Source organism: Pogona vitticeps, chromosome Z, assembly GCF_051106095.1.
Source record: "Pogona vitticeps strain Pit_001003342236 chromosome Z, PviZW2.1, whole genome shotgun sequence".
In the NCBI taxonomy this organism is placed as follows: domain Eukaryota; kingdom Metazoa; phylum Chordata; class Lepidosauria; order Squamata; family Agamidae; genus Pogona; species Pogona vitticeps.
In genome coordinates this window covers 1487501-1512458 of record NC_135799.1, presented here as the reverse complement: position 1 = coordinate 1512458, position 24958 = coordinate 1487501, and the positions used below count along the sequence as shown (strand labels likewise).

The following is a 24958-nucleotide window of genomic DNA, read 5'->3' as shown; positions in this document are numbered from 1 at the left end:
CACCCACTTCTGATGCTGCTAGAAAAAACCACATGTGAAAAAGGAAGGAAGGAAGAGAGAGAGAGAGAGAGAGAGAAGTGAAGCCTGCCAATGACAGAAAATCTATTTCCAGCTTCTCGGGGTGTAGATATTCCCCATTGGTAGAAATGTGGGCCTCCAATGTGAACAAAAATAGCAGAGTCTACTCACAAGTAAAACAAAATGAATGGACTGTTTTAAATGACAAGTTGTATATCTTAGTTAAGAATTCAACAACTTCATTTCTCAGTTCCTTAATAACAGTTGGGGGGATGCCATCTGGGACCGGTGACTTATTGATTTTTAATTTATTGATTAGGTTTTAAAAAACTTCTTCTTTAATCTGATTCAATTCATTAGTCAGCCAATCACATTTTTCTTTTTCTTTTTATTATACACAAACATACAAAACAAACACAAAACATATATGTGGGGAGAATATATCCATCTAACATATAAACCTGACTACATTAACCATATTGCCCTACTAAGCATCTTTAGACCATATCCATTTAATATATAAATCTGACTACATAAACCCTAAAGATTAACATAAATAAATTGTCTAATATATAAACTTAAACCTGTATTGATCTTATATTCAAGCCATTCTTAGTTGCATAGACCAATTATAGCTCATAAGTTACTTAGTATCTTCATGTTTCTAATTCATCATCAATACCTTCTAAATAATTGTGATCAGAATATGTAATCTAAGCATTACCTATACTTATTAACCATTTAAGACATTCAACAAGTAACTTCCCCATTTTTATTATATTTCTTTGCTCCATGTATAAACCAGGGATTTTTAATTATTTACAGCCTTGTGGATCTAGGAATTCATTTCTTTCATTCTTTTTACTGGCTTTTAAAGTGCTATCTATAAAGTCCCTATATATTCTTTCACCTGCGTACACCTCTAACCAGAAGTCATCATAAGCAATTCTAATTTCATCATAAAGGTAGCTTAACCATACACACCTCCCCACACAGAAGCTCCAGGCCAGCTCAATACATTTCTGTAAGATCCCCACTTTTACAGGTAAAAAGACATTTTATTGTCTAATCTTGTCTATATAATCAATATGGTGATTCACTCATATTTAAGCTCTATATATAAACCATAAGAGCCAAAGCATCTAATATTATTCTTAATTAACCTTTATGGAATTTATAGATACATATATTTATCTACATTTTAGCTTCCCCCAAGCTTTCCAACAAAAGGAAAACATCTTCTGCTTCATTGACTGTGCAAAAGCCTTTGACCTGGGGTTCAGTCCGAGGTAGCCGGCTCAAGGTTGACTCAGCCTTCTATCCTTCCGAGGTCGGTAAAATGAGTACCCAGCTTGTTGGGGGGGGGGGCAATGTGTAGCCTGCATAAATAACTTGTAAACAACCAAGAGAGTGTTTGAAGCAATATGGGGCAGTATATAAGCAACACACTTTGCTTTGCTTTGCCTGTGTAAAACCACAGCAAACTATGGCAGGTTCTTAAAGAAAGGGGAGTGCCTGACCACCTCATGTATCTCCTGAGAAATCTATATATGGGACAGGAAGCAATGGTTGATTGGTTCAATATTGGGAAAGTACAAGGCTGTATATTGTCCCCCGGCTTATTTAACTTATATGCAGAAAACATCATGCAAAAGGCTGGACTGGAGGAATCCCAAACCGGAATCAAGACTGCTGGAAGAACTATCAACAACCTCTGATATGCAGATGATACCACTCTGATGGCAGAAAGTGAGGAGGAATTAAAGAATCTCCTAATGACGGTGAAAGAGAGCGCAAAAAACGGTCAAAAAAACTAAGATCATGGCCACTGGTCCCATCACTTCCTGTCAAATAGAAGGGGAAGATAGAGAGGCAATGACAAATTGTTCTTTATTGGGCTCCATGATTGCTGCAGATGGCGACAGCAGCCACAAAATTAAAAGACACCTGCTACTTGCGAGGAAAGCAATTATAAACCTAGACAGCATCTTAAAAAGCAGAGACATCACCTTGCCGACCAAAGTCCGAGTAGTTGAAGCTATAGTTTTTCCTGTACTGATGTAGGGAAGTGAGAGCTGGACCATAAAGCTGACAGGCAAAGAATTGTTGCTTTTGAACTGTGGTGCTGGAGAAGGCTCTTGAGAGTCTTGTAGACTGCACGGAGAACAAACCTATCCATTCCGAAGGAAATCAACCCTGAATGCTCACTGGAAGGACAGATCCTGAAGGTTCCTAGTGTGGGTCCTTTGATGTAACCTAAGATGACCATTCTGACTAAAGCTCTTTCCACATTCCATGCATTTATGTGGTTTCTCCCCAGTGTGGGTCCTTTGATGTAATCTAAGGGCATAAATGAGACTAAAGCTCTTTCCACATTCCATGCATTTATGTGGTTTCTCCCCAGTGTGGGTGGTTTGATGTACCCTAAGCTGACCACTGCGAGTAAAGCTCTTTCCACATTCCATGCATTTATGTGGTTTCTCCCCAGTGTGGGTCCATTGATGTAACCTAAGCTGACGACTCTGACTAAAGCTCTTTCCACATTCCATGCATTTATGTGGTTTCTCCCCAGTGTGGGTCCTTTGATGTAATCTAAGGGCATAAATGAGACTAAAGCTCTTTCCACATTCCATGCATTTATGTGGTTTCTCCCCAGTGTGGGTCCATTGATGTAACCTAAGCTGACGACTCTGACTAAAGCTCTTTCCACATTCCATGCATTTATGTGGTTTCTCCCCAGTGTGGGTCCATTGATGTACCCTAAGATGACCACTCTGACTAAAGCTCTTTCCACATTCCATGCATTTATGTGGTTTCTCCCCAGTGTGGGTCCATTGATGTAACCTAAGCTGACGACTCTGACTAAAGCTCTTTCCACATTCCATGCATTTATGTGGTTTCTCCCCAGTGTGGGTCCTTTGATGTAATCTAAGGGCATAAATGAGACTAAAGCTCTTTCCACATTCCATGCATTTATGTGGTTTCTCCCCAGTGTGGGTCCTTTGATGTACCCTAAGCTGACCACTGCGAGTAAAGCTCTTTCCACATTCCATGCATTTATGTGGTTTCTCCCCAGTGTGGGTCCTTTGATGTACCCTAAGCTGACCATTCTCATCAAAGCTCTTTCCACATTCCATGCATTTATGTGGTTTCTCCCCAGTGTGGGTCCTTTGATGTAACTTAAGGGCATCACTCTGACTAAAGCTCTTTCCACATTCCATGCATTTATGTGTTTTCTCCCCAGTGTGGGTCCTTTGATGTCTCCTAAGGTCACCAATCCGACTAAAGCTCTTTCCACATTCCATGCATTTATGTGGTTTCTCCCCAGTGTGGGTGGTTTGATGTACCCTAAGATGACCACTCTGACTAAAGCTCTTTCCACATTCCATGCACTTATGTGGTTTCTCCCCAGTGTGGGTCCTTTGATGTACCCTAAGATGACCACTCTGACTAAAGCTCTTTCCACATTCCATGCATTTATGTGGTTTCTCCCCAGTGTGGGTCCTTTGATGTAACCTAAGGGCATAAATGAGACTAAAGCTCTTTCCACATTCCATGCATTTATGTGGTTTCTCCCCAGTGTGGGTCCTTTGATGTAATCTAAGGTCACCATTCCGACTAAAGCTCTTTCCACATTCCATGCATTTATGTGGTTTCTCCCCAGTGTGGGTCCTTTGATGTAACCTAAGCTGACCAATCTGACTAAAGCTCTTTCCACATTCCATGCATTTATGTGGTTTCTCCCCAGTGTGGGTCCTTTGATGTAACCTAAGCTGACTACTGTGACTAAAGCACTTTCCACATTCCATGCATTTATGTGGTTTCTCCCCAGTGTGGGTCCTTTGATGTACCCTAAGCTGACCACTGCTAGTAAAGCTCTTTCCACATTCCATGCATTTATGTGGTTTCTCCCCAGTGTGGGTCCTTTGATGTAACTTAAGGGCATCACTCTGACTAAAGCTCTTTCCACATTCCATGCATTTATGTGTTTTCTCCCCAGTGTGGGTCCTTTGATGTACCCTAAGATGACCACTCTGACTAAAGCTCTTTCCACATTCCATGCATTTATGTGGTTTCTCCCCAGTGTGGGTTCTTTGATGTACCCTAAGCTTACTATTCTCACCAAAGCTCTTTCCACATTCCATGCATTTATGTGGTTTCTCCCCAGTGTGGGTCCTTTGATGTACCCTAAGATGACCATTCCGACTAAAGCTCTTTCCACATTCCATGCATTTATGTGGTTTCTCCCCAGTGTGGGTCCTTTGATGTAATCTAAGTTCACCATTCTGACTAAAGCTCTTTCCACATTCCATGCATTTATGTGTTTTCTCCCCAGTGTGGGTCCTTTGATGTACCCTAAGATGACCACTCTGACTAAAGCTCTTTCCACATTCCATGCATTTATGTGGTTTCTCCCCAGTGTGGGTTCTTTGATGTACCCTAAGCTTACTATTCTCACCAAAGCTCTTTCCACATTCCATGCATTTATGTGGTTTCTCCCCAGTGTGGGTCCTTTGATGTACCCTAAGCTGACCACTCTGACTAAAGCTCTTTCCACATTCTATGCATTTATGTGGTTTCTCCCCAGTGTGGGTCCTTTGATGTAATCTAAGTTCACCATTCTCACAAAAGCTCTTTCCACATTCCATGCATTTATGTGGTTTCTCCCCAGTGTGGGTCCTTTGATGTAACTTAAGGGCACCACTCTGACTAAAGCTCTTTCCACATTCCATGCATTTATGTGGTTTCTCCCCAGTGTGGGTCCTTTGATGTACCCTAAGATGACCACTCTGACTAAAGCTCTTTCCACATTCCATGCATTTATGTGGTTTCTCCCCAGTGTGGGTCCTTTGATGTACCCTAAGATGACTATTGTGACTAAAGCTCTTTCCACATTCCATGCATTTATGTGGTTTCTCCCCAGTGTGGGTCCTTTGATGTACCCTAAGATGACTATTGTGACTAAAGCTCTTTCCACATTCCATGCATTTATGTGGTTTCTCCCCAGTGTGGGTCCTTTGATGTACCCTAAGATGACCACTCTGACTAAAGCTCTTTCCACATTCCATGCATTTGTACAGTTTCTTCCCTGTGTGAGTTTGATGTGAAGGCAGATTTCTTCTCCTGCTGAAACTGTTTTCGCATTCCATGTTTTTGTATGATTTCTCCCTAGGGTGAGTTCTTTAATCTGAACTAGCAGCACTGGTCTGAAGCTGTCTTCACACTTCAGCCGTTTAAGCCATTTCTCTTTTAGCTCATGGGTTTTTCCAAGCTTTTCTTCCTGGCTTCACACTTGACTCTTTTCAGGGCCAGAAGAAGTGGCTCTGTATAATTCTGGCCATCGAGTTTGTTACCTGATAGAGAACAAAGAAGATATTTTGAGAATATAGCACAGAGCAGAAACTAACTGGAGGTCAAACCAAAGAGCTTGCTCTGTCTTTGACTCCTTTGAAAGGCATATGTCTCCTGAAGGCTTTACAGGCAACATTTGAAAAATTAGCCGTATTGTGCAAACAGCATGGACTCACCTTGCCTGAACTGATACTTCCAAAGGGACAGGGATGGGAAAATATATTGTAGTTGATTAATATTAACCACTATCTGAAATAATATTAATCATGGGCCATCAAGTCAATTCTGACTGATGGCAGCCCTTTTTTTGGGGGGGGGGTTCTAGGTAGAGAATACTCAAAAGTCGTTCCCCGTTTCCTGCTTCTGGTACCTTGCAGTTTCCCAAAGGCCACACAGGCTGACCTTACCCATGGGAGACACAGCAGTGAACCTCTGGTTCTGGAACCAAATATTTAAACCACAGAGGTATCCAACCAGCTTACTCAGAAATACAAGGATAGGATTTGATTAGAATTGAGGTTTTACAGCAAAAGTTCCATGGTTTACTTGCAAATTTCCTCCACAGTACAGTACAGTGGTGCCTTGCTTAACGGGTGCCCCGTTTAATGACGAAATCGCATAGCAATTAACTTTTTGTGATCGCTTTGCGATGTTCTCTATGGGGAAAAATCACTTTGTGATGATCGGTACCCTGTTTCGCTTACCGATCATCGCAAAGCGATGATTTTTTTACCAGCTGATCGGTGGTTCCAAAATGACCGCCGGGTAAAAAAAATGGCCACCCACTGTTTTCTGGGATGGATTCCTCGCTTACCGGGCAGCAAAAATGGCTGCCGCATGGAGGATTTTAGCCCATAGGAATGCATTGAAGGGGTTTCAATGCATTCATATGGGCTTTTTAATATCACATAGCGACGAAATCGCTTTGCAGCGAGTTTTGCTGCACCGATTATCATCGCTATGTGAGGCACCACTGTACTCAATTTAAAGGCATTGCAAATCCATAAATGAATTGAAAATGGTGAACCCATGAAAGGAGAAAGTGAAGGAAGAGTTGGAAAACCTGAATTAATAAAAAAGCCACTGTTGGCTCACATTTAGCTTGCGATCTACAACAATTCCAACATCCCTCTCACTCGTAATTTTGCTGAGCCAAGTATCCCCCATCTTGTAATTGAGCAATTGGTTTCTTTTTCCAAGGTGCAGGACTTTTCACTTACCCGTGGCCAGGTAGGATCATGCCAGAAAGAGGGAGGAATATTATTAAATATAATGGTTCACAGAGTAGCGGAATCCAGCTGAACACCAAAGTATGATAGCCAAATAAGATCTTCACTGAGATTATGAATACACCAGGCACAAGGATAGTGTTGATACAGTGGGGTCTCTACTTAAGAACATCTCTACTTAAGAACAATCCAACTTAAGAACAGCTCCATTTGCTAAATTTTGCTTCTACTTGAGAACAGAAATCCAAGATAAGAACAGGGAAAAAAAAACACCTTTCCTGCTCTTTTTTTAACCTTAGGTCATCTTAGGTTAAAAAAAAAATCTCCCCCTAGTGGTAGAGTATGTATTAACCAGCTTTGCATTAGTTCCTATGGAAACTAATGCTTCAATGTACGAACGCACCTCTACATAACAAAACAAACAAAAAAACCCAGCCAGAACGGATTAATTGGTTTTCAGTCCATTCCTATGGGAAATTTTGCTTCAACTTAAGAACGTTTCAACTTAAGAACACCATTCCAAAACGGATTAAGTTCTTCAGTAGAGGTTCCACTGTAGTTTCTATGGACGGAAAAGAGCAGATACGGATTAAATGGTTTTCAATGCAGATTCAACATAAGAACTTTTCAACTTGAGAACCACCTTCCAATACGGATTAAGTTCTTAAGTAGAGACCCCACTGTAGTAGATATTCTATTATGAACAATATATACAGGCAAGTTTTCAGTTCCAAACTAATGCACAGTAGTTGTCACAGAGTTTTAGTGCATATATCATTTAAATAAGTTCAGTAGTTGAATACCATAAGTTCCTTCCAGCTTGCCAGAGTTCCTTCTCTTATCAAGCACATAGACACAGCTTCCACCAGGATTCTCAGCAACAGGAACAATACGATTCTTCTCTACAGTTTCTCCAACAGTATCACCAGCAACAATCCACAACAACCCACAGATTGTGTGTCCTAGTGCTGCTAATTTTATCCTAGTATTGTCCAATCCTACGTTTACATTCACAGCTGTAACAATCACCTCAGCTGTGTATATTCAAGCTTTGCTTTACTTTACACTTCTGATTCTGACAATACTTATGGTCATTTTACAAACTTGATTTAACAATTCTATACAGGTTGTTTCCCCAACTTGACAATGGTGAGGGTTTTTGGGCTAGGTTTTTTTTTTAAAGGAAAATAGTTAAAGTTTGAGGATTTGTTACTATTGGGTGTGCTTTGCTAGGGTATGTCCTCAGAGTATGGGACCAAATGGAGATGTGATGCTAAAATGGAATGGTTTAAAGTCTTGATAAATAAAGATAAATGTTAAGGGATGAAGAGGAAGATAAGTTAAACCCTACCAAGGATGAAAGAAGATATAATATTACAATATACAAAAATATATGATATATATGAAAGAAGGTATAATATTACAACCCCTTCATGGATTGCTGCCTTGTTGTGGCAAAGGGGCTTGAGTAACTCAGGGAAGCTACGGGCTATGCCGTGCAGGGACACCCAAGACAGACAAGTCATAGTGGAGAGTTCTGACTAAACACAATCCATAGAGTATGAATTGGCAAGCCACTCCGGTATCTTTGCCAAGAATACCCATGAACAGAAACAAAAGGTTAAAAGATATGATGCTGGAAGATGGGCCCCTTAAGTTGGAAAGTGTCCAACATGTTACTGAGGAAGAGCAGAGGACAAGTACAAGTAGCTCCAGAGCTAATGAAGTGGTTGGGCCAAAGCCAAAAGGACGCTCAGCTGTGGATGTGAAAGGGAAGTCTGATGCTGCAAAGAAAAATGCTGCATAGGAACCTGGAATGTAAGATTTACGAACCTTGGTAAGCTGGATGCAGTCAAACACGAGACGGCAAGAATAAACATTGACATCCTGGCAGTAAGTGAACAAATGTGGACAGGAATGGGCGAATTCAGTTTAGACTATTATCATATCTACTTCTGTGGGCAAGAATCCTCTAGAAAACATGGAGTAGCCCTCATAGTCAACAAAAGAGTGGGAAAAGCTGTAATGGGATATAATGTCAAAATGATATAATGATTTAAATACGAATCCAAGGCAGACCTTTCAACATCACAGTCATCCAGGTTTATGCACCAACCACCAATGCTGAGGAGACTGAAATTTTATGAAGATTTACAACACCTTCTAGAACTGACACCAAAGAAAGATGTTCTTCTCATTATAGGGGTTTGGAATCCTAAAGTAGGGAGTCAAGAGATAAAAGGAACAACAGGGAAGTTTGGGCTTGGAGTTCAAAACAAAACAGGGCAAAGGCTAATAGAGTTTTGTCAAGAGAACAAGCAGGTCATCACAAACACTCTTTTCCAACAACACAAGAGGCGACTCTATACATGGAAATCACCAGATGGGCAATATCGAAATCAGATTGATTACATTCTCTGCAGCCAAAATGGAGAAGCTCTATACAGTCAGCAAAAACAAGACATGGAGCTGATTGTGGCTCTTGATCATCAGCTTCTCATAGCAAAATTCAAGCTTAAACTGAAGAGAGTAGGAAAAACCACTGGGCTACTCAGGTATAATCTAAACCAAATCCCTTATGAATGCACAGTGGAAGTGAAGAACAGATTTAAGGAACTCGATTTGGTGGACGGAGTGCCTGAAGAACTTTGGATAGAGGCTCGTAGCATTGTACAGGAGGCAGCAACAAAAACTATCCCAAAGAAAAGGAAATGCAAGAAAGCAAAGTGGCTGTCCAATGAGGCCTTACAAATAGCAGAGAGGAGAAGGGAAACCAAATGCAAGGGAGATAGGGAAAGTTACAGAAAATTGAATGCAGACTTCCAAAGAATAGCAAGGAGAGACAAGAGGGCCTTCTTTTTTTAAAAAATATTTTTTATTTTATCACACTATAGACATACAAACCTAACAGAGATCACACAAAACAAGCAAAAGTAATAAATACAAACACACACACACACACACACACACACACACACAGAGAGAGAGAAAACAAAACAACAAAACCCCACATATAGGCAGGGTGGAGGCATTTCATACAATATTATCCATTATATAAATCTGACTGCATCAACCTTATTGCTCTTAAAAATTTGCTTGAGATGTGAGTCATCCTAAAGTTATAGTAATTCTAATGATTGATTTTTAAGATAATTTCTCTTACATCCTTGGCTAACCAATTATGTCTCAGAATATCAATATTTTACTATCATGAGAAATCCGCATTTCAGCAAAGATAAAAAACACCACAAAATATATTTATCTAATATTGGCTACTTAATCATATTATAATTCATATGTGCTTAATATCTCCATGTTAATGCTTTATACTATAATTAAGTAATCTCTAGTACTATGTTCACTCTAATATACATCTATACATACATGTATTTCATATCAGTATTTCATATATCATCATCAATTTCATATATTTTCAAATATCATCATCAGTCTTTCAAAAAGTAGGGATATTAAATGTCTCTCACCTGATATATTCAATCATGTTACAGTTTGTATATATTTTGTTTCTCAGACTACGTGCCTTAGACTCAACAGTTTCTAATGTTATATTCATCATAGACATTTCAGATTACATAATTGGAAATTCTTAATTGCCATTTGACTCCAAACATAGTAGAAATTACTTGCAATATATAAATCACATCCATTTTGTGTAGATATGTGTGCCCCTCAAATTTATAATTTGGTTTTTATAATCATCAAATAACATTCACCCTTTTATATTTTATAAATCTTAACTCCATTGCACGGCCAGGAATTCCAAATCACTTATAACATAATAAATCTAAGGTTACATTCTTATAATTCATATTATGTTTCTCTAAGTAAAAGCTTTACAGTCTAATCTTGTGTTCATCATAGATATTTCAGATTATATAGATAAAAATTCTCAAATCCATAATTTCTATTGTTATATTCATCGGGTAACGTTCCTCCTTTTTTTAGTTTATAAATCTTAACTCTATACACAGCCCAGCTATTCCAGATCTCTTATGGCCTTATTAACCTAAAGTTAAGTTGCATCTTAAAGTGTACCATAAAGTCCACAATTTCTAATATTATAGTCATCATAGATATGTCAGATTGTATAATTAATAATTCATAATTGTTGTTTATCTCCAAACATAATCAAAATTACTTTGTTGTTATATTCATCAATTAACATTTCCCCTTTTATTTATAACATTATAAACCTAAAATTAGATTGGCTCCTTTTTTACTAGTTTTGAAATGCCATCTATGGAACCCTATTAGGCTATTTTCTCTCTCATTTGGTGGGCTCATCATGTTCTGCCTTTGAAGCCAAGCAATGTCTGATCTGTAATCATTTTGTTTCCCTTTCAGCCTTGCCTTTTTGCTTCTTTGTTTTGCAAATTCACCCATCGAGTTAGGACACATCTCTTTTTCACCCACCTGGACCTCTTTCTCACAATACAAATCAGTTTTCCTAACCTCCTTTTTAAAGATTTTACCCTCCTTTTTAAAAACAAATAAAGTCACTCTTTCTTCTGCTGCTATAGTGGGCTGATCTGCTTCTGTTTCAGTACGCTGTTCTGACGAAAATTCCCAAAGCTCTGTCGTTTCCTTCATATCCGAAAGCACAGTCTGGAGTTCAAAAAACTGAATTTCAAAATGATTCAGAATGTTCCTTTGTAAGTTCTGAAAGGCATTTATTATGTCTTCTGTTAAATCCATCGTGGTTGCAAAGTAGATGAACAAAGAAGCTTTGTAATTTCGAGATATACTTGTTTGCCGCTTCCAAGGTTACACTATCTTCTTTGAAATCAGCCGCTTAAGTTTATTTTGTACTTACAGAGGCGATGTTGAAACCAATTAGTCCTTGTTAATGCAGTCATTCGTAAATCTTCATGCTTCCTTCCTGTCGTGGAGCTTCACAGCTAGGACGACATTAGACAATGGCGTTGATGGAATCCTTTGTCTGAAGGAGTGATCTGAGAGGTGGTTGCTTTCCACCCCCCAGAAGATCTCTGCTCTCCTGCGACTCAGGGTGGGCTTCTCCTAGCCTTCCCTGCCCTCCAATTTCTTGGGGAGAGTCTGGATTCACAGCATGCAGCAGAAATCTGGAGAGTCCAGATTCCTTGCTGCCTCGCTGTTTGTAGCTCCACCCCCCTCTCATCACAAGAGGGCCTTCTTAAATGAACAGTGCATAGAAATAGTGGGAAACAATAGAAAAGGAACAAACAGATCTGTTTAGGAAAATTGGAGATATTAAAGGAACATTTTGTGCAAAGATGGACATGGTAGGATTGTTCTCCTTGCAGTCCAGGGGACTCTCAAGTGCCTCCTCCAGCATCACAATTCAAAAACATCAATTCTTCGGTGGGCAGCTTTCTTTATGGTCCAGCTCTCACTTCCATACATCACTATAGGAAAAACCTTGGATTCGTATTGACATCTGTCATTTTTGAGATTATATCCCATTACAGCTTTTCCCACTCTTTTGTTGACTATGAGGGCTACTTCATTCCTTCTACTGGATTCTTGCCCACAATAGTAGACATGATAATTTGCCCATTCCCGTCCATTTTAGTTCACTGACACCTAGGATGTCAATGTTTATTCTTGCCATCTTGTGTTTGACTACATCCAGCTTTCCAAGATCTTACATTCCAGACCTGTCCGTCTTGGGTGTCCCTGCACGGCATAGCCCATAGCTTCCCTGAGTTACTCAAGCCCCTTCGCCACGAAAAGGCAGCAATCCGTGAAGGGGGCAGCAATCCATGAAGGGGCTCCCTCTCTTAATGCAGCCTTAATAGCATTGGCCTTTTTTGCAGCCACATCACACTGTTGGCTTGTGACCTAAGATGATTCCAAGGTCCTTCTCGCTCCTAGTACTGCTGAGCCAGGTATCCCCTTGTCTTGTAACAGTGTGAAATAGTATGGGAAACCATGGAACCCAGAGACACTCCAGCGGCCAAGAGGTCAAGGGGTAGAGCAGGAGTCCCAGCACTATTACCATTCACAGAGCGACATCCCACAAGGGGAAATCCCAGAAGCTAACAGTCCAACAGTCCACCGCTACTCTCCCAAACCCAAGGCAAAGGTCAGGGCTGTTTTTTAGCAAGTGTGGATGGCAGGGAGCAGAAGAGAGAATGTCCTGTGCAGACCATCTTCACTGCTCCCAGTCCTGCTCCTAATATTCAGGCTGCCTTTTCCTATGGGAAGCCTGGCAACTTTTTCTCCTGCTAGCAACACAGGCACGACATGGTGCAGCAATACTGGACCATTTTTTTGAATCGCGGCTACAGAAGCAAATATCCCACATTCATACTGTAAAGTTATATAAAATAAACCAAAGAAAACAGAACCTGAATTTTACAGCCATGAAAACTCAGCACAGAGATCACATCCAGTGTCAGCAGGTGTGCCCAACACAGGGCCTCCTTTACAGGTTTCCACCTTTTCCCCTTCTTCAAATGACTGTTGTTTGTGTCCGTCATGAGTGTGCAAACGTCATGCTTGGTCGCCTTGCTAGCCATGGTTCTTGATCCTGATCCCCTGAGCTGCGGAATACATCAGGCTGCACCTGGTCCCTCATCTGCTTTCTCGGGACGAGGATCAGATATTTCATCCAGACCTTGAGTTCCCCCTACCTGCCCATATGGAGTCTTCCCCGACTGTAACAGACATGCTCAATGATGCTTGCAAACCTTCTACCACCTTGACCTACTCCTATAATGGGTAGGCGTTCTGTCACTTTGTATCAAGACAACATTTGCCTACTAGGCCAATGTCTCTGGATGCATTCCTTCAGCTTTTCCTTCACATCTTTTGCCTGGGACTGGCCTGTTCTATCTGCAAGCTGTTTCTCCGAGGCCTGGAAAATATGCACCCTGCCTATAGACCACTAACATCATAGTGTTCTCTCCAATCAATTCTTTTGTGGCTTAGGAGGCCTCCCTTCAAGCTGGCGTCGGCATCACTCCGCTCGCTGCCTTTCTCCTGGCAATAACTTTGGCTTGCAGGACTGGAGGACTGGCTGCACTAAGAGTGGGCCCTCATTTCTGTAAAGTAACCTTAAGGTCAGGCCTTACCTTCTTGTCTAAGGTATGTTCTGCCTTCTATCTGAACCAGTCAGCGGCCCTTCCTGTCTTCTTTCCCACACCATCTTCAGTGCCTGAGACAGCTCCACATGCTCTAGACATGAAGCATGCTCTGTCGCATTATGTGCATAACATGACCACTTTTTGTGCCTCACAGCATCTCTTTGTCACCTTTGTCAGCTCCTCCTTTGGAGCAACTGCTTCCTCTCAGTGTGGGAAAATTGTATGCCTTTAAAATGTATATATCTATGGCAGTAGCAAATGAATATTATAAATGTATATAAAGGTATATATCTGTATGCTAGTAGCAGACATCATGCCCTAGCTGCAAGACACGTACATAACTGCTAACTTCCAGTAACGGATAAATCATTGACCTGCTGTCTATTGTCTCTGGATAATGTAGTTAAAGTGTTCGTGTATTCAGGAACTTGTCTGTGTATTTGGATGGTATCTGTGTCTGTTTACTATTAACTGTCTGCTTACCAGCCTCTGTTTACTGATGCCTGTGTATTCAGGAAATTAGTTACCTCTGTATTGATTAACTAGAGCAAATGTAGTAGGGGGATACAATAAAAGAAGAGGAGGCGGGGGAACAAGAGATTCCGCCTCTGAACAGCTGCCATACACTCGAGTGTCCCGTCTTTTCTTTTCCCCCTTGCTGGTCAAGGAGAAAGATCCCTGCCCCTGAGGCTTCATCTGCAAGACCCCTACTTTCCTTCATCTTGCAGATCCCGACAAAATGGTGCCCTCTCTGAGGTAATTCACCTCTCTGAGGTCCATTCTTGAAGACCACCTACTCATCACGCCCGGTATGGAAGGGCTACAGCGCGCGCACGCATCCTCTGGATCCCGATGAGTAGGACTGAGGTCAACTTTCGACAATTCGCACTCATCTCGCCTGGCATAGGCCCCAAGACGCGTCAATCATCCGCAAGGATCCCTCGGGTGAGTGGAATTTGTCCAGTAAGACACCTACACTTCTAAGAAACATGGGAACTTCTTTGTCAAATCTTCAGGAACAATTTGTAGTGTGTACTTGCCTCCAAGACACACGTAACATCTTTTTCGATTCAGAATTCGAGGCTAATCTAATCAAACAACTCCCTCAAATTCTGCCTCCCCTCCCTTCAGCCTCTTTGGCTTCCCTGCTGCACCCTTCGTCTCATTCTGACCAGCCTGATGAATTAAAAGCACTGCCACCTCAAGCAACTGAGATTGATAACCATCCTTCAATGGATACAACAGGTGCTTGTTCAGAAAATTGTCCAGAAACTAGCTGTGCAATTTCTGCTGTCATGCAAGAATCTGCCATAGCAGTTACTGTCAGATCTGAACTTTTCCCAGCTCATGGCATCTCCAAACTACAACTCAGTCTTAAAGACACAGAGACAGAGGCTCTCCCAGACTTCTCATCCGTCCAATGGCTTGTCTCTAATGGCTGCAAAGCCTTGACAAAAGATTCCTTTCCACCAGCAGAAGGACTCATTTGCCTTCAAGATAGAGCATTTAAGCAAACAGAAATTAATGCTGGTGCGTCCCCTGATGGTCCTCTAATGTTTATGGGAGGAGCTGCATTTTCTACTGCTGTTCAGCAAGGCTCCGCGACAACAGCTCTAACTCAAGCAGCAGGAGTATCTATAAATGCATTCCAATCAGCAAATCAAACTGCATGCCTGACTCCCTTCCTTGCTGGTCTGAAAGAAGCAGCAGCTACTTTAGTGTCTCCGCCTGTTCAGCCAAAGTTGCATGATATTTCATGGAATTGGGACCCAGGCCCAGATTTCTTTGATATCATAGACTGGGGGTACAAAAGCAGCTTTACAAGCATTAGATGCATCATATAAGGAAGGGGAGGAAGAAGAGAATCTAAGGGGGGTAACTGTTACACACCAACATGAAGCTTGTTTTGAACTGCTTTTTCCATATGCCAATCCTGTTTGGGTGAAAAATCTTACTCAGCCGGCAACATGAAGCTTGTTTTGAACTGCTTTTTCCATATGCTAATCCTGTTTGAATGAAAAGTCCTACTCAGCCGGACATGGCAATTATATAGATCACCAAAGAATGCCTCCCACCTGGACAGTAGAGAGATAATGCTGCATATTGAGGTGGGAGGAGGCGAACCAGAAAGTTTTTCCCCATCACCTTCCAATCTAGAGAAAGCATTGTTTACACTCAAGCCACTTGTAAGGATCCAAATGCTGTCCTGCACACTCTAGGTTCCATGTTCTTAGAACTACAAATCCTATCACACCTTGCATTGCTGTGAGCATATGGGACTTCATACAAGCCTGCATTCCTGTCTCTGCCTTCCAGGAGTAACAGTGTCACATCCCTGAGAAAATGTTTGTTGCAAATGCTGTAAATTGTCAAAAATGTTTGTTTTTCTTTCTGCAGGATAAAAGTGCATAACATGTGTTTCCTCTATTAGCCAGATCTTAAAGTATTGAATTTTAGAGAAGCAATTCTTAGTTTTATACTCAGAATTAACTGCAGTTTTAGCCTTTGAGCTTTTCTCTAATGCTGAATTTAATTTTGTTGTAGACACTGTATGTTTATTCTTTTACGTCACAGTTTTCCTTGAAAATTATTTTCTAATGTAATATGAAAACTTTGTCTGTTTATCCCTGAGACAGAGAAGCATATTATTCCCTACAAGTAGGCCCCACAGTAGGCAATTTTGTACACTGTGATGCTGATACATCTGACATGCTTGCTTGTAAAAACACATTTTCAGTCCAGGGGAAATTTAAGGGCACTAGCAGGCAACTTTTTAATTCAGTCAGTTGTACAGTTTAAGAACTTTGCCCAGAGCCAGGCAGATGCATACAAGCACCATTCTTTACTACTCATCCCTCAAAATAAGTTGCTGTTCTTTTGCCAAGCTCTATATGTATCTCTCCAGTCAAGTGTCATACAAGAAATTCATGGTGTGTGTGTCTTCAGTGGGGAAGTTGTCTGTGTCACATATTTCTATGCAAAAAATCTGTATACCTTAAAAAAATGTTTTGCTTTTGCCTCTTAGTAATATGCTGTGCTTATATATCTGAATAATATGTTTTCAATATGTTTTATTTTCCTGAAAATTGTTCTGTATACTTGTTATGCATATCTTATTGTAATTGTAATTTTAATTATCCTATATTGTATTTTCTTTAATCTACACTGTAAATTTAATTCTCTTGCAAGATTCCAGGTTTCATTCCATCTGAACAATGTTTTAAAGTTGTAAAGAAAGAGTTTTGGCTCTCAGTGCAACAAGGAAGCAGGTTTGGCTATTTGAATGCTTTCCTTATTCCCAGTGGCCTGGAACATGCTATTCCGCCCTCTGCTGAAGATGAGCCTGACTTCATACCATAATAACTGGATTCGGAATTTTCAGGAGTTTACAACAGACATTGTCTTCAACAAAATAAATAAAAAACGGTTGGGATGTGGGAAAATTGTATGCCTTTAAAATGTATATATCTATGGCAGTAGCAAATGAATATTATAAATGTATATAAAGGTATATATCTGTATGCTAGTAGCAGACATCATGCCCTAGCTGCAAGACACGTACATAACTGCTAACTTCCAGTAACGGATAAATCATTGACCTGCTGTCTATTGTCTCTGGATAATGTAGTTAAAGTGTTCGTGTATTCAGGAACTTGTCTGTGTATTTGGATGGTATCTGTGTCTGTTTACTATTAACTGTCTGCTTACCAGCCTCTGTTTGCTGATGCCTGTGTATTCAGGAAATTAGTTACCTCTGTATTGATTAACTAGAGCAAATGTAGTAGGGGGATACAATAAAAGAAGAGGAGGCGGGGGAACAAGAGATTCCACCTCTGAACAGCTGCCATACACTCGAGTGTCCCGTCTTTTCTTTTCCCCCTTGCTGGTCAAGGAGAAAGATCCCTGCCCCTGAGGCTTCATCTGAAAGACCCCTACTTTCCTTCATCTTGCAGATCCCGACATCTCAGACCATCTCTAGATGGTCCGTCATGACCATCTGTCTTCCCTATGATTTGGCAGAGACTCCTCTTCCAAAGTCAGTGAGAGCTCACTCTACTAGAGCTGTAGCATTCTCAACAGCCTTTCTCCATGGAATGGACATCATGGATGTCTACCGTGCTGCCACATGCACCACTCCACCTATCCTCATCTCATTCTACCAACTGGATGTCCGGCTGAAGGCTGAGGCTGCGGTGGGTCAAGCTGTCCTGACTTCTGCACTTTCGTGGCATCCCTCTTCCTGGTTAGTTTGCGTAGCTTCTCAGTCACCGATTCATGTGTATTCACAGAGGCCATGAATGAGAAAGTTACTTACCTGTAACTCTGGTTCTTCAAGTGGTCGTCTGTGAATTCACACATCCCGCCCTCCTCCCTGCTATCCATCACATGTGCCATGGCATGCTGGGCAGTGGTGGTCAGTTCCTTAGAACTGAGGCACTAGTGCCAAGGGCAGAGTAATATAGCTGGTGTAGGGGAGGTCCCAGCACTAAGTGCTTAAAGCTGTGAAAGTTTCCAAAAATGCTCTGCTCAAGTGCAGATTAACCCATTAGTGTGAATTCAGATTAACCCATTAGTGTGTATTTAAAATGAACTTGGATAGGCTGAGCAGAGAGGTGAAAAGATAAAATTTTAAAGCATATTTTTGCTGGTTTTACATCATCATCATCATCATCATCATCATCATCATCATCATCATCATCATCATCATCATCATAACAATAATAAAGTACATGCCGCATTTCTCCCAAGGGACCCAAAACAGCTTAGAACATAAAAGTTCACACAGTTAAAAACACAGTAAATTAAATATTAAAAAACAAATTAAACAATATATGATTTTAAATAAAATTAAAATATTAAAACAGGAATAAAATAATATTATCTGCTAAAATGGGGTTCAGGGATTCATAGTTGTTAAAAGCCTGTCTGAAGGGATGCGTCTTTAGCTTTTTTCAGAAGCATAAACAGGGAAGGTCCCTTTCCTGATCTCCCAACGGAGGGCGTGCCATAGCCCGAGGGCTGCCACCAAGAAGGCCCTCCTCTCCTGTGTTCCCATCAGCTGTCCTTGGGCTGGCAATGGGGCTGAGAGGAGGGCCCCCTCTGCTGATCTTAATCACCAAGAAGGCGCATATAGGGAGATACTGTCCTTCAGGGAGCCTGGGCCCAAGCTGTTGCATTACTTAAAATGAAATAGATCCCTAAATTAAATTTCCTATACTTAAGAACTTAATCCGTATTGGAAGGTGGTTCTCAAGTGGAAAAGTTCTTATGTAGAATCTGCATTTCCCATAGGAATGCATTGAAAACCATTTAATCCGTATCTGCTCTTTTCCGTCCATAGAAACTAATGGGAAGCTGCTATTCCACCTTCGACCACTAGAGGGGAATATTTTGTTTCTTTTCTTCTTAGGTCAAGAAAGGATCAGGAACATGTTTTAAAGCTTGTTGTGCTGATTTCTTCAGCACAAAGACACACTGGCAGGAGTCTGGAAGTCACACCTTGACCCAGGCTTTGCAAGCCAGAATGCCTGACCCACACAATTCTTCAGCACAAAGACACAGAGCTCTTTTCCCACCAAACCAACCCAAAGGGAGAGAGGGAGGGAGGGAGGGAACAATGTGGAAAAGAGGCAGGAAGGAAGGAAGGAAGGAAGGAAGGAAGGAAGGAAGAAAAGGTCATCACTGGGGCACACAGACCCCTCAGACAAATGTTTGTGCTTTTTAAAGCCTCCCTCCCTGCCAGGCTGCCCGTTTTGGCAAGCATCCAGCATAGCAAGCATCAGGAGCCCATTTTCCCATTTCCATTCAAAGGGGGAAAACATGCATGCACCATGGGTAGAAAAGGTTCAGATTCTAAGGAAACAATTCATTTTTGGAGTTCATTCTACACTCTCACCCCACAATTCCTTCTCCCCCCACCACGTTTTCCCAGATCTAACCAGCAAACCGCAGCAAGCAAAGAAAACAATTCATTCTACACTCAACCCACGTTTTCCCAGATGTACAGTACAGTAATCAGCAAAGCGGAGCAAAGGAAACAATTCTCTCTTCCCTGGCCAACAGACGAATGGAAGCAGTTTGAATCTGCTGCTTTCCCCGCTTCTCCTGCTTTGTTCTTTTTGCCCTTATTTGGTCCTAGGCACTTCCCTGGCCAATGTTGTTTCCCCCCCCCCCCCATCGTTCCTTTCGTAAGTGGATTCTCCTTTCGTAAGTGGAAATGGATTTTTGCAGACGGAGAAGGACGTAACTGGAAAAGTACGTAAGTAGAACCTTTCGCAAGTAGAGACCCCACTGTATTCTGGATGTTACCAATAAAGATTACTGACATGTGGTTAAAAGAATGGCAAGTGATGATTAATATATATTGCAAGAATAGTAAAAAAGCTAGGATTGATAAGTAACTGTGACACATATCACAAAAAGAAAAAGATAATCAGATACTCAATATCAAATTATATTATGCAGCAAATGAAAAATTGTGAAATTTGAGGAAACTATTGAAAAAAGACTGAAATTAGAAGCAACGAAAAACAGAAGGGATCATAAATGAAATAACTTGCATCTTAGTTTATTTTCCTTCTCTCATTTTTTTTCTCAATAATGAAGAGGTCTTATACTCTCTGCCTCCATGTGTCTTTCACCCCTTCATCTGACGTTGGGATTCAAAATGGAAACATTTTCCCTCAATGTCCTCTCCTTATGACCAAAGACCATTATCCCCAAACTTTATTGCAATGACGTTTCTGCAACAGATTCAGTATGTTTTGGGGAAATGATGGACAAAGATCTAGGCAAATTTAAAAAAAAACCTGTGGGAACCTTAGGAGAGAAATCCTCAACCCACATTTCTGTACGTATGCATGTATGTGTGTGTGTGTGTATGTACAGTATATGTGTATGCACTCCATCTACCACTTGCTTGGCACCTTCTCTGAAATCCATGCCTGGGGCCCGATAAATGCACAAACGCCCGCACCCGCACCCTGCAATCTTCCCACCTCTTGTTTCTTTCCAGAGGCTGTGCAAAGCTTCCCTCTTCCCTGTGAGAACCTCCCGGCAGGAGCCCTTCTCGAGGAAGAGACGGCACCCCTTCCTCCTCCTTGGGTCTCCGGCTTTCCCTTCCCTTCCTCTCAAGGGCAGCTGAGGCTCCGCGCCCGGCCAGGGGAGACCCTGCCTTGGTCGTCGCAGGAAGAAGCCAAGGAGAGACAGGAAGAAGGTTGGCGGGCGATCTTCTGGGACAGCCTCCGTCCTGCAAAAACCATTCTCAGAACTTGGAAGAGGTCATCAAGGATCACTTTTCCTCTCATAATTCTGCAGGAGAAACGCACCATGGAGAATTAACAGAAGGTGTTTCTCTCTTAAAGATGTTCCTGAGATGTCATGCGGAAGGATAACGGATGCTCCCAAAATAAAATCAATTAATCAATCAGCTGGAACCTACCAAAAAGACACCATGGATTGAAAAAAGGTCTACTCTTGCAGAGAAGCGAGAAGAAAGCTCTCCTACTCCAAAAATTATTTCCTTCTACAAAAATCTCTTCATGCAGGAGTTGTCATGATCATGAGTATGTGGTTTAAAGCATGTGATTTGAATGGTTTATGTAGTCATTAGAAATGTAATACGGATTCAAATTGGTTCTGTATAAGGCTGATTGTAAGCCCTGGGAATGTTTTCTGAAGAGGCCGTGAGAAGTGGTAAGAATGTTTTGCTGAAGCCTGGGATGGCAAGGACAATATAAGGGGTGAAATAACATTCCAGCTTAATTGGAAAGAAGATTGGAAGAACAAAACAACACATGCATTCCTGTGAGAAAGAGAGGCCGGGAGAGACTTTGCAGCCCCTGAATTACAATTAGTCAACAACTCAGATGAAGAAGAAGGGTGGAGTTTAGCGAGTAGAAAATGGAGATTGTGCCATGTGGAGAGTTCCTTAGCGTAGAGAGGTTTTTGATCCATTTTACCTTTTTTTCCTTGTGTTAGGATGAAGGTTTCAGAATGTAGGAAGAACAGAGAGAAGAATGGGGGCTCTCACCCTTTGCCTACCCTGAAGAAAGCTTTTTAGAAATCTTAGCTATTTTTACTTAGCTGGAACATGTTATTCATTTTAACTGCAATATTCCTTGGAAATATAATCTATGCCATGCTTATACAACGAACTGGATTTTCTATGAAACTTTATTTTTTCAATAAAAAAAGAAATTTAAAAATCTACAGGACTGGTCTCTTGAGCAGTGAGTCTGCTGAGCCTGCCTCCAGGGGTGGCAAGGCCATAATATTGCTATCAGACGGAGTCCTAATCCTCCGAGCTTTAGTGAGTCTTAAGGGACTACAAAGCCCAGGTGTCTGTACTTGCTAGCTACAAGCAAGTGCAGAAGAGAACCTTTAAGGCCAGACTTACTGGAAAGGATTTGTGCTACACCATGGCTGATGGTTAAAGGGACTCAGCCCAGCTGAAACGGGGTACACAGATACCTGGAGGCTCTCTGGCTGAAGGAGTAGCGCTCCCTAGAGGGAGGCTGGTCCTGACAGGAGTGACTTGTCCTATTGGATCCCAAAAGAGGAAAGGAGAAATTCCGGGGGGGGGGGGGTGTAGGATGCCACGCTGTCCAGGGTTGGAATCTCACCAACAGCACAGGGCTAAGCCAAGCAGGACTGCGAACGAAAAGAAAAACACTCTGCACATGTTCAGAGATGCACTACTGTAGACAGTAAAACTGGGACTCACACAACCCGGGTTCGAACCCCCACTCAGCCAGGGAACTGACAGCGTGTCTTTGCTTTCACAAACCAGAGGTCTCCAGAACGGGGCGACAGACGGAAGTCGACAGAAGAGACTCAAAGTGAACCTCAGGATATGGGGATTTCACACCAACTCAGTCTCCTTTGCACTGTCACGCCCCATCTCGGTGGCCCCTCTTGCCCTCACCAGGCACCATGGAAGGTCTGGTGGAAGGCGCCCTCCAAACGCTCCTGATGCTTCCTGCGAGTGGGCTAAAATTCTCTGAAATACTGATGTAAGCTTCAGGATGTCTCGCGTCCTGCTAATCATAGGGTTGCTGTTTAATAAATAAACAAACACAGGGGTGCTTCTGGTCTCAAAGAATGAAAGAGATCTCACCTGCTATTCAAGTTTTTGGGGGGCTTCGGAGTTTGATTCTTGTCTTTTCGTCCAGAGAAAAGCCGGAGAGCATCAGCTGAGTCTCACCTCGTCCTTGGGAGAAAAAAATAAAAACAAATCATTCTGGAGGCTTCTCATATGGATAAAACCAAAAACTTTCCCTTAGCATAGAAGCCTTTGTCTTTTTGACAATCTGGAGAATTCAATTCTTCAAAAAATACCTCCAGGTTATGAGTGGGGGGGGGATTGTGTGCTTCTATACCCACGATTCCAAAAGCCAGGAAATAGCCCAAAACTGCTGCACAATCTCGTGCCCGCCTTGCCAGCAGGAAAAAGGAGGCCAAGCCTGACAGCGCAAAGGTTGGCAACCACCCAAGGCAGCCGTCCAGAGGGTCTACAGCAGGGGGTCCCCCCAACCTTGGGCCTCCAGATGTTCTTGGACTTCCGCTCCCAGAAATCCTGGCCAGCAGAGGCGGTGGTGAAGGCTTCTGGGAGTTGCAGTCCAAGAACCTCTGGAGCCCCGAAGTTGGGCACCCCTGGACTCTGCAGGAGACCCTCTTCTGCTCTTTGCCCTTCACAGCCCTGACCATGGCTTTGTGTCTGGGGGAGGAGTGGTCACTTGATGAAAAAGGGGAGTCAGATTCTGGGATGTTCCCTTGTGTGGTGTCACTCTGGGAACGGCAGGGGTGCTGGGGGGACAGACTCCTGTTCAACCCCCTCGACCCTCAGCCTGTGGAGTGTTTCAGGTTTCCATTAATTCCCCGCACTCTTTCACAGAGGCATGAAAAACTGGAAAGAGCCTATCCAGAAGAATGTGATGGTCCGGCACCCCCTGTGTGATGATGACACACAACTTCCGATTGCTTTCTAAGACCTTCCAGGAGGCCCTTCGCTCAGCCTCTCAGGCCCCAAGGTCTGGCCATCCAGCCGACCACCGTCTCCTGCGCCAACGAAAACAGTTAAGACATAAACAAGCAAAGAGGAAAGTAATTCTGAATGAATGAATTCTAAGCTAATTAAGAATCTAATGACTGAATTTCCTGCCTCTAAGAAAGTCTCTTCCTGGAAACCAAGAGGAGATTCAGAGAATTTCCTGAGAATATTTTTATAAACCTAAAACCAGCAGCAGTAAATCTCACACAGACACACACAGTCACTTTTCCCAGTGTAGGAAAGGGGCAGCCCCTCTCTTCCCCCCCCCAGGGGCTCTCCTGCCCCCCCATTGCTCTGTGTGGGAAGAGTATAGGGGGTGGGTGGGTGTTGAGGGTCTGGGTTCAGGTCAGGGCCTGGTTGGCGTTCCAGGAACTTCCCTCCCTTGCAGGGGCAGCATCAGCAACCGCCTTGGCTGCCATAGACATGAAATATCATCCTCATCATCCACACCCCTCCCTCCTAGCCGACCCCCTACCTTCTCCTCCCAGCCACATTTCTCTGTGACCCCCACCCCTACACCCCCACTACCTTGCAGCCCCCCCCACAAAAAAGGCCCCCAATTCCCACTTGGGGCTTTCCAGGAACTTCCCCCCCCAAAGTTTTCCAACCAAAGGGGTTTCCTGGGGGGGGTCAGGGCTGGAGAAGGTCCTGTGGGGGGAGGAGGGGGAAACAACCACAACGGGGGGGGGGGAAGGGAGAGGGGAGCCTGAGGGGACTCCGGGAGGAAAACAGAGAGAGAGAGAGAGAGAAAAACCCACAAGCCCCACTAAAGATTCTCCCCCCCCCCCAGAGAGAAGGAGACGAGGACCGGAAAGCCCCCCCCCGACCCCCCCCGAAAGGAGTGTGGAATATCTTTCTGGGGTGCCCCCAACCCCCCTCCCCCTCCCTCTTTCTGCCCCCCCCCAAAAATAAAGGCTCCAAATGGCCCCCACCTCCCTCCGGATCCTCAGGCGGTGAAAGAGGGCGGGAAGAGACAGCGAGGGGGGGGGGAAAGAGGGGAGGAGAGAGGGAGGGGAGGGGGGGCACGGCCTCCACTTCCGGTTCCGGTGGGGGGGAGACACAGGCCCGGAAGCAGCCCCCTCCTGTCTCCTCTCGCACTTTCGTAGCTCTACATTCACCCCCCTCTCTTCCCTCCCCTCCCCCGCCCTCAGCCTTTCGCGTCCTGCTCATCATCATCCTCATCATCCTCGGGTGATCGCTTAATAAACAAGACAGATTTT

The 24958-nt window shown here is 42.8% G+C and overlaps 1 protein-coding gene across 1 annotated transcript; it reads right to left on the bottom strand.

Annotated features, from left to right (window-relative positions):
* Window positions 1–386: 386 nt before the first annotated feature.
* Window positions 387–24728, bottom strand: LOC144585049 (uncharacterized). Its single transcript, XM_078382493.1, has 3 exons — window positions 24671–24728; window positions 22806–22898; window positions 387–5372 (listed from the first exon to the last, which is right to left on the bottom strand). Exon 3 carries the CDS (start codon window positions 5166–5168, stop codon window positions 2223–2225), a length of 2946 nt encoding a protein of 981 aa, XP_078238619.1. The 5' UTR covers window positions 5169–5372; window positions 22806–22898; window positions 24671–24728; the 3' UTR covers window positions 387–2222.
* Window positions 24729–24958: the final 230 nt, after the last annotated feature.